Source organism: Podarcis muralis, chromosome 5 (assembly GCF_964188315.1).
Source record: "Podarcis muralis chromosome 5, rPodMur119.hap1.1, whole genome shotgun sequence".
Lineage (NCBI taxonomy): Eukaryota > Metazoa > Chordata > Lepidosauria > Squamata > Lacertidae > Podarcis > Podarcis muralis.
Window position 1 is genome coordinate 44,616,079 of NC_135659.1, and position 13,215 is coordinate 44,629,293.

Here is a 13,215-nt window from a genome sequence, read left to right on the forward strand (position 1 = left end):
GCTCAGCACCTTCCATTCTGACTCTGCTCTGAATGCACAGATCCATTCTTCAGGAGTCCTTTAGCAACAGGGCTGCTGGGATATAGCCGGGTGAAGCGGGCAAGTGCAAAGATAGGGAAGATGATTCGGTAGGCATTGTAATGCAGAGTACCAGCTTTGGAGAACGCTGTAGCAATGTCACCCTGAGGAGAGGCAAGAGAGAAATTCCTGAACAACCGACATGCAGTCTTCTGTCCTGACTTCATGGTGACTAAATTCCATTTGAGAACCCAGTTGTAACCTGATCGTTGTAACCTCTTTTAAGAGCAACTGTCACATATATTATAACCGAGCTTTTATTTGGCAAACAAGACTCTGGAAGCAGGAATCAGAGACCAGAGCCAATTAAAATGTAGGAAAGGCAACTAAAGACATTGTAGCATCTCAGGCAGAATATCCAAATGGTTCCATGATTAAAAAATAAAATAATTAACTGGCAGTCTATGGCTTTTTAAAGGCACCCCTCTGAGCTGCCACATGTATGTAACAGTAGGGCCAGCTGTGTCCTGTGCTCTGATACCACACAAACTCAATCCTGATGGCACATTTTGATGCCACAGCAGGAACAAGACAGGTGCATGAATCACTTGGGTGCCTAAGGCAACAGAATACTTCCCACAGGAACATCAGAGTGTCCAATAGAGGGAGAATATGGGAAGCACTTGTAAGATTTCACCTGCCAATGCCACACAAGTGTCCATGTGTGTCCACAATACATTGCAGCCATGTACAAGAAGCATCTTTATGACAACAACAATGCCAATGAGAGTACATTCTGATCTGCCTCATTCAGTAAGTGAGGGGTGGATAACCTTTGGCCCTCCAAATATTGCTGAATTGCAACTCCCATCATCCCTGTCTATTGCCTATGTAGGCTGGAAGGCAACAACTTAGCCACCCCCACTCTCAGTACTTGGTGGAAAATGCTCTGCATTCATTCATTTTACATATATTTGGAGGACATGGTCCATTTCATAGCTGGCTGAAATATACTGTTTCTGTGAACCTTGAAATTATATTGCTATGAGGATATTTGATTAGGAAAAGAAATTAAAAGTATTAACAAACCTGAGGCCACTCCCCAATCGATGTCTGTCTGTCAATCAAAACTTGTATTCCTCTTTCCAGAACCCGAACATCAGGATATCTGCAATGCCACAAGAATACTGGACATTAGTTTTGTTATCAGCACCCAGTGAGGGCTGGGGGATGGAGCGAGGGGAAAGCCTATCAGTTTTCTTCTGGGAAGAAGCTTATATGACTACAATTTCTTTTTAAAAGAAAAAAGCCCCTCATGGGTTCAAAGAAACTGAATGGGTCCCCGTAGTGGAAAGACCTGTAAGTGCATGAGTCCTTCACACAAGTTCTGAAAAGTGAAGCTAAATAAATGAAATTGTGAGGCCCCCATCCCATTCCTTAAGACGGCCTTAACTGCCTCTTTGTTTGGCATTATTTCAATTGTTTGGACTAAGAAGCACCTGGGAACACCTACATACCAAGCTGCAGGAAAATTCAGTCCTCTGTAAGTTTACAAAAGCTAGCTCTGCGGCATGAGGGACACAACATGTGAGAGGGAAGTCTGTGGCCTGTTTTTCCACAGGTTTTCAAAGGAGTAATGGCACCCAACGAAAATAAGAACAACCAAAGATACTTTCAGAAGGAGGCGCCTCTTGTGATGGAGGATTAGGTTGCATACACACCATAGGTTTACAGCAAATTACTTCCTGCAAGGAATCCTGGGAACTGCAGCTCTGTGAAGGATAAAGTACAGTTCCCAGGATTCTCTAGAGAAAGTCATGTGCTTTAAAGGTACACAGCTCACTGCTTTTGGGTGCTGGTAGCTCCATCTCCCATGGCTAGCCTGCTTCGGATAACAGGCCCAGAACAAATTTATGCAAGTGATGCAACACACTCATAGTGTATGGATAATTTTTTCTTTGTGAAAAAGGCTTTGGAGGAAATGGACTTGGGGCAGATCAGCCCCCTCTTGCCAAACCCCATGAACTTAGAAGCATGTTTCTTTAGCACGCCTTAATTGGTTTGTCTAACTGCTGCAGAAACCACTTGGGCAAAAACAGACAGAAGCCTTTGCTAAGGTAGGTAACTGCCATCTTCTGTGCTTACCTAACAGCCATCAGCCCCAACAGAGCCCAGGAGGTTTGGTGGATCTGGGAAACAGTGTGCTGAATATATTTGCGAAACCTGTAGGATTCAAATTCCTCTCCCCAGCCACCGTCTTCCATTTGCTTGGAGACTAAGAATTCACAGGCTTTGGTCACTTCCTTGCATGCCTCCCTGGAAAATATGAGAGAGGAGAGAGAAAAAACAGCCCATGAGATGCCTCATTGGGTTTTGTTCCACTGTTCGCCTTGACTGCATCCAAAGAATCTTATGCACACTTACCTGCAGGTAAGGCCCACTAAGCTCAGTTGGATTTACTTCTGAGTAAGCATGCATAGGGTCTGGCACTGTCAATATTATATGCACATGACTCTCCCGCCTTTGATATTTTGGGTGGAGGAGCCTGACGGTCTCTCCGCTTCACCCCCCTGAAACTAAGCTCCATCAAGGGCTCCCAGCAGAGCAACATTCATACTAATCTTCTGCCCGAAAGGCTGCTTACTCACCCACCACGGTAGATGTATCCCATACATGCAAATGCCTCTAGTCCAAACCAGGTGCCATATGTGAAGCATATGCCCCATTGCCTGTCAGGGAAGAAAAACCCATCAGCCGCTGAATGAAAGATACTGAGACAAATGACAGACTACACCCTTTGAGTATGCCCTTCCATTCACTGTTTGTTTCATAGAATCATAGAGTTGGAAGGGACCATGAGGGTCATCTAGTCCATGGGTAGGCAAACTAAGGCCCGGGGGCCGGATCCAGCCCAATCGCCTTCTAAATCTGGCCCGCTGACGGTCCAGGAATCAGCGTGTTTTTACATGAGTAGAATGTCTCCTTTTATTTAAAATGCATCTCTGGGTTATTTGTGGGGCATAGGAATTTGTTCTCCCCCCCCCCCCAAAAAAATATATAGTCTGGCCCCCCACAAGTCTAAGAGACTGCTGAAAAAGTTTGCTGACCCCTGATCTAGTCCAACCCCCTACAATGCGAGAATCTTTCGAATTTCATGTTCCTAGTCAAAGTCGAATCTCTTATTGCTATATAACTTGTTATTTTATTTTTTTCTTGTTGTACATTTAACTAGATCTAATTTATATAACCAGTTATTTTTCTTACTGGCTGTAGATCTAAGGGTGTGAATTCTCATGATGACTCATGAAGGGATCGGTATGGGATCCGTACACAATGTTACTGACAAAAAGACCCACTCCCCCCATTTTAAAATACCAGTATGTTTCCCCTCTAAGTCTAATGATAATGTGAAGGTTTGTGCAACTACCTTATGCAGACACATCGTTAAAACACTGCTCAGCTGAATGGTCACAAAATCCTGCCTCAGAACAGACATAGATTTACTGAGGGTGGAAAAAGCTGCTGATGCCTAGATATTGGTCCTACATTTTAGGCTGCTGGTTTCAAATCATTCCTCAGTCAGGCTAACATCAGTTATTGGTTGTGAAGAAGACCCCTGACTGCCCTCTTAGCTGCCACATGCTGAATTTGCCTATTTCATGCATCAGGGTTAAGTCTGATCCGGCTCTGTTTATTTTTAGGATCTCATTGCATCAAAAAAGAGGCTGCATACTCATCCTTTCATTCCCGTGCATAGAGTTAGGCTGCAACATTCTCCTCCACAGCGAGAAGGCAATTCTGTGCATTTATGAGAAATCCCGTTCCTTGCTTGTGTTTTACCCTCCATCCCAAAATAGTTTCATATTTGTAGATCATACCAAAAGAGCAAGCTGTCGCCAGTGCAAATGCAGATAAACAGGACTGTGCCTGTGATGGGTCACCTCAAGACACAGGTCAACCAAACTGACCACCACCACCCCAGGCCACCAAATGAAAGTTCTATGCTTGTCTGCCCCCATCTGGACTTCTGGACAGAATCTTCTACCCAAACCCCTTTACCAGGGTTCCCTGAGATAAGGCACCAAATGAAGGGGGTGATGCGCCATTTTACCCCCCAAGAAATAGACCAAAAATTCATCCCATGCCTTATCCACTGAAAGTTGTGACAATTGCTATGAGAAGGCAAAACCACCAAATGGGCCCAATTTGTCTGCATGCCAATTCCTTCCTGGTCCTGAAAACAGTGAGCGATTATCTCCACAGCAAGGTCCTCCATACACATTGCCCATTTACCTCAAAGGCAATGCCAATTTTTAGGTGGGTGGGATGATCAGCTGCCAACTATGTTGCTGGCTCCCAGTGCAGATGGCTTAAATACTCCAGCGGAGGACTGGAGTGAACCCTCAGTATCTATCTCTGCTGCTGAAGCCCCACTCCACTATCAGGTCACTATTGGCCAATTTATATTTTAAAAACTGACAGGTGTTCCCATCATCCCCTCTGGTCAGTTGAAGAAAACAATTGGCCATGAAGGACAAAGGACCTGCCCCATCCACGTCCCCCGAGGGGTTGCACTGGGCCACAATCATAGTCCGTATCAACATAGTACAGCTGACTGTCAACTACACTACAAGTGGTCAGCTGATCCACAGCACTTCGTCTACTAGGATGACACACCAGCTGAAACAATGGAACAGCGTGTTGCATTAGCTAGTTCTCTCCTTTTTATCTGTCAAACTGTTGTGTAAGAAAGGCATTCAAAAGGTGAAGGTTTCTACAGCTCAGTCAGCAAAGTCATTCTTTGAGAACACCATGTATGCATTCAGAAACTCCGCCAACCAGTGCCACAGTCAAGTTCAGTGTGGGATATTTGTAAGCCACTCACCCTAACCAGGAGCCATCAGCTTTCTGCATATTACGACAAAACTGCAAAGCCTTACTTAGAGTATCACTGGGAAGAAAAACAAAGGAGTCTTCTTACATTTCAAGCTAACCAGGTTCTGGATAAGACAATCATTAAGGCAAGCTCTGTGTAACAATGGTATTCAACGGCCTAAAGAAGCCTTCCACTTTTTCAGAACTTGGACCCACCCAAAACATTCATTCAGTGGCCCATTTCTTAATGTTTTAACAACGTTAGTGTTGCTATTGTGACACACCTTAGAGCAGGCTGTGATCCAGTAGTGGGTCCTACCAGCCTCCCAGGTGATGGCTAATTAAGATCAAGAGTGTTCCTCATCAGTCTTTGTTTAAACCACCAGCAACAACTTTACATACTGTATCACTTCTATGTTGGAAATAACATGTATGCTGTAAGTTACATGTACATAAACATTTTCAGAGGGTAGCTGTGGTGGTTTGCTGCAGCAAAAACAACTAAGAGTCTTGTGCCACCTTAAAGCCTAACACATTTTATTGTGGCAAAAGTTTTTCTGGACTGGAGTCCACTTCAGATATACCGTGTGATCATTAGTTGCCAGGGATGTAAGCAGATGGAGGTATATGTATATATTTTAAATATTGACTGGAGTTGCAATCAAATAAAAAAAAAAAACAGTCTTTGCAACTCCTGAGCTCTTAACGTGGAATATTCTATTAGAATACAGAATTCAAGACTATAGAATATGAATTCATGCTGTAACAATAATATCTTTCTCAGCTTCTGGGAATTTCCCCCCATACCTTTACCTGATTTCATCTTCCCGGTGATTTGGGAATCGTTTCCCAAAATGTTTCAATCCCTGCATTATGGATGAAGTACATTCTGTATAGGTGTGGTCGACCATACAGTCAGCTGAAAATCATAAAGTGAAGTATTTTATTTTATGTTTCAAGGTGGCTTACAGATTTATAAAATGCTAGCATCCCCGGAAATATCCTTTAAAAGGGAGGCAAAACCTAGCAGTTTAAACAGTTTAAACAGTTTAAACATTTTGTGCAGAGGACTATCAGCGAGATCCTTCTTTGTCTAGATCAGGGGTTGGCAACCTGCATCCAGAGGTTCACATACAGACCTCAGCCTATTTTTAGAAGTGCAGGAAGAGCCTGAAGGGAGAGGAAGATGGTGGTGGAGGTGAAACAGATGGGGTGATGTGAGAGGAAATCCCTTTGCAAGCAAACAGTTGAGAACCCTGCAAGAATTATTGGTCTCTCCCCTAGCAGCCTGTTGGGCACAGAGCAAAAGAGAGAGAGGAAGAGAAGAGGGTGTGGTGAAAGGAGGGAGAGATGGCTCTGGCCACACTCCCTGCTGGCATGCAGTTCACAGCAGAATGCCCTCAAGGGAAAGTGTCCCCTCCCTGAAGGCTGTGAGGTGGTGGGGTCATCCTGAGAGAGGTGGCTTCAGAGTTTTGACAGGTCAGACGATGTGTGATGTGAGGAGACCATTGATTTCTAGCTGACTTTGTGTACCTGTTTATCATTTTGGTTCCATGGTCAGAGCCACATGGACTGTCCGTATCACGCCATCTTTGTTCTGCCTGTTCCAGAAACCAACCACCAGCCTGCCTTAGAACATCTCCCCTATCAGCACCTACAGTGGACTCTGACAACGTGAACAATTGCCAAGGTCCTATGGCCAAAACAAACTGCCTTCAAACATGTGACTTCAGTTCATGGTCTCTATCCCCAAAACTATGAAATTGTAAAGAGGACCAGAATTCACAAAAGATTCCCATTTAAGTTATTCTGATATCAAGGCTGTGTTCTTACCATACATCTCTGAGGTGTTCATTATCTCCAGTAGCCTACTCCCTCGTCTGGTTTCATAAGAAGCAAAACCACCATCAGAATTTCGCATGCTCAGAATCTGCAAAAAAGTACAAGTGGGAGGGGGGGCGGGGAGAGGGTTTAAGAACAGGCATGGTGTTCCTTGTCCTACTTGCAGAGGAACATGGCTGGTCGCTCCTGTCCAGCCCCACCAGCCACTCCTGTGCCCCTTCCTCACTTGCCTTTTTTATAAACTAAAAAACCCCAAATGTTATGGAGGAGATCCTCCAACTCCTTCATCATTTTAGTTGCCCCTTCCTATGCAAGAATTCCCATGATTCATGTGGCCATTTTCTGTTTTTCAAGTCTGGATAGATTCCTGCTGTTTCAGACTTTGCCACAAGCACCAAATGCAATTCAGGCGCCACTCCACCCGGCTACAATGGTGTGGAAAATCAGAGTCTGAGCTCTTGACGAACCAATCTCTTTATTTTAAGTGGAACTAAACAAAAGGAGAGTGGTTCTCCGTACATATGTAGTCATGCCAGTTGGCCCTCTCTCACCATATTAGGCCAATGGAGAACTCAGTGGATGGGGAGATTCCGTTGTTCTAGCAAACCCTAGAAAGTGTCATTGCTCCTCATGACTATGATGAGGATTCCAGGACAAAATTTGCTAATTTGCACTGTATCTCCAAATTACTACTGTAGGGACAGAGATTAACAGATTATGTATTTGACTTCGAATTGCTGTAAGTAAACTGTAATGATGCAATAGCTACTTTCTAATGAACAAGATCAATGGTCCAGCTGTTGTGAATCCTAAAGCCCAGTGAGCTTTTGATCCAGCTTATTGGGGAAGATTGCTCTCAGTCCTGCTACCTTACAACCCTTTACCTGAGCTTAAGAAACTCAAACTTCAAGACTGATCATCCTTCACAGAGGATAAACTGCTGCCACAGGGACACTTCCACCAATTCTCTTAGCCCAAAAAACCAATACGGTCCCACAAAGCCAATATTCTCCTCAGCACTATTACTGAATGCTAGATGACTTCAGTCTTCCCACAATAGCTTCCTCCTGCCTGCTTCCCATTTTCTCTTCTGAGCTTTCCCCCTTCTCACCACATTGACAGCATCAAAGAGGCGCTGAGGTGCCACATGATCTTCTATGAAGGGGCATTTTTCCTCCAGTAGCATCAGTGTCCTCATGGCCTCAGCAGTGCAGTCACTGACTATCCAGCCATTCTCTCGATTGCTGAAGGGGAATCCACCCTGGATATTGAAGAAAATACATTAGGACTCCTTGGGCAGCCATCAGTGTAGAATAATCTCCTCCCAGAAAGATCCCAATAAAGCAACCAGGAATTTGACAGGTGATCCATATTTCTTCTTCAGGACACTAGACTAGATGGGCCCTGGCCTAAACCAGCAGGCTCCTTAGGTTCTCAGAATTAACACTTAAAGACTCTTTTTTTGCTGGCTATGTGTCACACAGACAGGACACAATTCTGGATGTACCTTGTTCATCTGGCGATAATATCTCTGGTAGTTAGGTGGGTTATCTACAATCTGAAAAACAGATTAGCAGCATATTAATAAAAGATAATCAGAATATATTTATAACCAGAGAAAGCCAGTGTGGCATAACAGTTTGAGTGTTGGACCTGAGGGACCAGGATGCCAATCCCTACTTCCTCTCAGCCTAAAATTCCTCACAGCGTTGTTGTGCGGATTCAGTAAGGAGGAAGAAAACCATGTATGCCACCTTAAGCTACTTGGAGAAGAAGATGGGCTATGCAGTAATTAACAAACAATAGAAAAGAATAAAAAAATTAACTCAATCAGAAATATGTTCTGTAATTTAGAAGACAGAATATGGCTACAACCTGATACAATGGCAGCACATAGGGTTGTGTCCAGTGCTAACGCTACTCAAAGCAAACTCACTGAAATTTATGAACTCAGATTGGGCAGGTTTATTAACCTGAATTGGTTTGCTGTGAATAGGATTCATACTGTGCACAACCCATAGTGTCGGTTGAGGTAAATTGCAGTGGATATACAAGGTTTTACACAGGACTGAAGCCACACTATAGAACCGAATTGACATTACAGTCAAGGATCACATGGGCTTCAGATTAAAAACCTATTATTCTATAGTCCTGCCATGACACATTATCCAGCTGAATGAATCTCATGCGATCAAGAGGCAGCTGGACCACTCTCTAGCTCTGCTTCCAAGGTTGCACAACATTTCATGACCACAACACCCACACATTAAGCTTTGCCTATGCAGGCATCCATGTCTAAATGCACGGATATCAGAGGCAGGGCTGGGGGAAACCATACAACCTTGGAAGCTGCCCTTCAACATCTAGGTCAAGTAGGCCCATTGCCTTTGATACCCTAATAGCTCCTTCTCATGATGAGTAACACATGAAAGATGAGTAACACATGTTACTTTGCAAAAAGAGACAAGCGTTTCCCTCCTGATTCTTTTGCTGAGACAGCTGAAAGCAGTATTGATTCCCTGTGTATGTTATTCCAAGGATCAGTGCTTTACCTGAGAGGCTTTCAAGAATTCGTGGGCTTTTTTCAGACAAGATGCATAGTCAGGATTGTTCTGAACCCCAGCCTAGAAAAAGACAGAAGTCATGCTTAAGGATTCAGACCCAGGAAAGTCACAGAGAAAATCTCAGACAAAAGCATCACTTTGGACAGCCACAAAAATAAATGCAAGTTCTTCAATGATAACTTCAGTGCTACAAAAGGAATACTCAGGGTGTGGATTTCTGGACCTCATGTCCTAAGAATCACCTGGAGAACATGCCTTTCCTGGTGAACCATGACAGGCATACGAGGTGTTCGGATCTCGTAATGCATGCGCTTTGGTTAAATAATGAACACACACCATCTACATGCCAGTTCATTCATCTAAAATATATATATGTAAATGGAAATTATTGTGGAGAGAACAAAAGCAGAAGATTTGATAATATAAAACGATACCTCCAAGAAGCCTTGAATGGCAAATGTTGTATCCCAGGTCTGTGATCCCATGACCTGATATAAAGAAAGGAAGAACAGTTTTGTCCATTAGATCAGGGGTGGAGAACCACTGGCCTGGGAGCTGAATGAAGTCCTCTCTAACCAGCCCTTTGGATGCTTCCCCAGTCATGTCCACTTCCCGCCCTACACCCTCCCCCACTGGCCTTGCTCTGCACACTCCTGAAGGGCTGGAACGTCTCATGGAACTGTGATAAGGCCTCCTGCTTAACTGAGTGGAAGATGGGGAAAGATGTGGGTGGACTGGTGTGGAAGCCTCTGAATTTCATGTGGTCAGAATTGTGTGGGAGTGGTGAACAATTGGTTTCCTCCCATTTTTATTTAATAATACACTATTTTAAAAGAAAGCAAGAGAACTGGGGGTAAATCACTAACTAAAGGGCTCTTCTGCACCTTCGCTTGGCCCTTGTTTTGATTGTATTGTGTACTGATCAATTCCCCCAAGTCCAAGAGTTTTTCCTCTTGTTCTCTCAGTTAAGCAGCATGTGTTTTCGGATTCTTGGCACATCAGATAAGATCTGAATCAGCATTTTAAAAAGGTGCTACATGACCTGGTGTTATTTTACATCTTATCTCCTAGCCCTAACCCTGGGGTGAAGCTACACTTTATGCAGGAGAGCCATGACTGGATCTCCTGATATTTTGATATTCACTTCAAAGAAGCTGGCGCTGTCAGGCAAGGAGAAGATAGCTGAGCTTCAGAGTCACCAAAGCAATGCAAATTGCAGCCCATAATATTTCCCAACATATTGGTTCACACTATTGTACCTTTATTAACATACCATCTTGTCCCATCCTGCAGAGATATAAAAAGCAGAGATTATAGCAGACACAAGACCATGTAGTTACCTATCTGCATTGCATAATAGGAGACCCAAATCATCCTGATATCTCTTACATACAACACCATGAGTGAGGCATAGGTGTGCATGAGATCTGCCTATACTGCAAATAAGGATATGTTCACATCAATGGCTTAAAACGCAGCAAGGTCATTTTATCCCACTGCACTGCAAGCCACATTTGCACAGGGTTGTTCAAATCAGAGGGGGCAGAGATATCTTTATAGAGTGTGCATGCCCTTTCTGCCCCTCCCCCTGCAACCCCCTGGAACTCCTAGTGATGAAACTGCCATCTGAGCATCTGTGCTCATCTGTGCACATGTGACAGATGCCACAGGTATACACACCATTCTGAAGTACGATGTGAATGTGCTTTACGTTTTCTAGTCTGATTGATCCTTTTTTGAGGAAAGATCCAGGTCTGCAAAACCACACTTATGCAAGACCATGTTCAGGACACTACAAAGATGGGTGGAATAAATATGCCAGCCTTACCAAAGGTAGTCATAAATTCTGGAGATATGTTCTTGAAAAGCTGGAGAATTGGCTCCATCAGCATACCTGCTTATTAGCACATGAAACGCTTTACAAATCTACAGGACAAAAGAGATATCATTCCAGTTAGAAATTCTCCTCCACTATACCTCCATGCTTAGCACACTCATCTGCCACATGGCTATGTCTCTGCATGTCACCAGCCAAACACAGAAACTCCTTCAAGTGGGCAGAACAAGATTGCCACAAGCATAGCTCTACCTTTGGAAGTATACTGGTTTCTGGGGGAAATCTTCCTCAGGAGAAGGAACATATGCTGCCATCAAAAGTAATTTGGTCCCGATACAATTATTTCTGAAAGACATTCACAAAGGACCTACCGGACTAGAATTGGTGGCATTTGAGAATATGTCGTCAGCCTTGATTTGCTCATACATTTCTGCAATAGCTTGCTTTCTGAAACTGGAGAAATGGTATCTCTCATACAAATTTAAGGTAGCTGCAGAAGGAATAAGAGAGACACTATGAACATCACAGTCATGTTAATGCGGTTCTATCTTCCTCGTGTGTTTTGGGCTGCAATCCTCCATGCAATTATCTGGAAGAAGGCTCCATTGAATTCAATGGCACTTGCTTCCAAAAGATATTTTGGCTCAAAATAGAGGCAGGATTTCAGCCCCCAAATTTCAAAGATGATTTCGGGGGGAATCTGCAAAAGTAACATGGGTGTGAACAAGGGGTTTACCACGGATGGGTACCAGTGGTTTAGGGTCATTTGGCTTTTTCCCTTTGCCTTTCTAAAAGTGAGGAGCTTGTGTGCCAAGTCACCATGACCCCATTGCCCCCATTACAGTGAAATAACCAGACAGGACAAAGAGAGTAAATGTAAAATGGGTCAAATAGGCCACAACTTTATTGATTACGGGTGTGAATGTTAGCCATAGGCATTGGGTATATCATTTGAAGTCCAACCTACCGAGTGGAAGTTTTTCTAGGTCAACCCAATACTATGACCTACACCAAATTGGGGTACCCCCCAAAGGGTCCCTGGTCAATGAGTGATAAGACCCTAAGCCCCGCCTGGATGTTCAGACAGAAGCAACTCCTTGTGGATCCCTTTAATGGGACACCCTCTTTCATGTGTGGACCCAAGTGACACCACTTAGCAGATTTGTGATTGGCCATCTTGTTACCCATTTAAAGGGTAAGCGGAATTCTCAGCAGCTGCAGGCTGATTGTGACCATTTTCTTTCCCCCAGAATTCAGTGGGGAAAGGAGAACAGCTGCTACCACACCAAAATTGTGCCCACCAATGGTGGTTACTGTGGCAGCTGACATATCCCCCAGAATTCAGGGCATTCTCTGTAGATGAAAATGGCAGATACCAGCCAGAGTCTGCCAAGACAAACACAATTTAGCTTTCAACAGTTAAAGATTTTTTAAAAAATAAAAAATCATTTTTTTAACACAGAGAAAAACCCCCAAATGCCATGCCTTCCATCTGCAGTAACCCCCGCCCACACTTCCATGAACATTTTGCAGATCCCCTTCTCAAAACCTTTCTACGATCATTTGTCCCAAACTACCCTGTAGTCTGACAGGCAAAACCACAGTGATGATCACCATGAATGGTTCCAAGACAACAAAACCCATAATGCCATGGGATATGTCCTTGGCATGGTTCAGGCCTCTTGCTCACAAAGCAAGGCTCTTACTTGTATTTGCTACAAAGGTTTGTATTGTGTTTGTTCTCAGAGCTGATTGTTTGCTTCCAGCTAACAAGCTGTGATAATATGCAACCTGGAAGGTGTTGTATGTTTCGATGGATATATGTCTGGGTCAAGGACATGCAAAACATCCACGTCTTATTCCTCAGACAATGTGTTTGTCTACATCACTCACCAAAAGCGGCATCTAGCATCCAGCTGTGTGCGGCTTGCAAATCGGCTTCGTAAATATTGTTCCTCTGGGCTGGCCAATCAATGGTGGAGAAGTCCTCCACATAAATCTCCTAGAAGGAAACCATGAAGTGAAATGACTTTCATAGTAAAGAAGAGGCAGGATATTAGTGTACTTGACAACTGTCAT

At 43.8% G+C, this 13,215-nt stretch overlaps 1 protein-coding gene and 1 long non-coding RNA gene across 2 annotated transcripts; both read right to left on the reverse strand.

Annotated features, from left to right (window-relative positions):
* Positions 1-2: 2 nt before the first annotated feature.
* On the reverse strand, positions 3-10,236 carry LOC114598445 (lanosterol synthase-like). Its single transcript, XM_077928706.1, has 11 exons — positions 9,734-10,236; positions 9,288-9,359; positions 8,243-8,293; positions 7,847-7,996; positions 6,727-6,823; positions 5,707-5,812; positions 4,904-4,969; positions 2,667-2,747; positions 2,164-2,334; positions 1,108-1,186; positions 3-182 (listed from the first exon to the last, which is right to left on the reverse strand). The coding sequence occupies exons 1-11, from the start codon at positions 9,782-9,784 to the stop codon at positions 3-5; spliced, it is 1,104 nt and encodes a 367-aa protein (XP_077784832.1). The 5' UTR covers positions 9,785-10,236.
* Positions 10,237-11,132: 896 nt separating this feature from the next.
* Positions 11,133-13,140, reverse strand: LOC144327791 (uncharacterized). The gene is made up of 3 exons (XR_013392924.1): positions 13,030-13,140; positions 11,508-11,626; positions 11,133-11,225 (listed from the first exon to the last, which is right to left on the reverse strand). It is a non-coding gene; the product is annotated as an uncharacterized LOC144327791 (long non-coding RNA).
* Between the last annotated feature and the right edge of the window lie 75 nt (positions 13,141-13,215).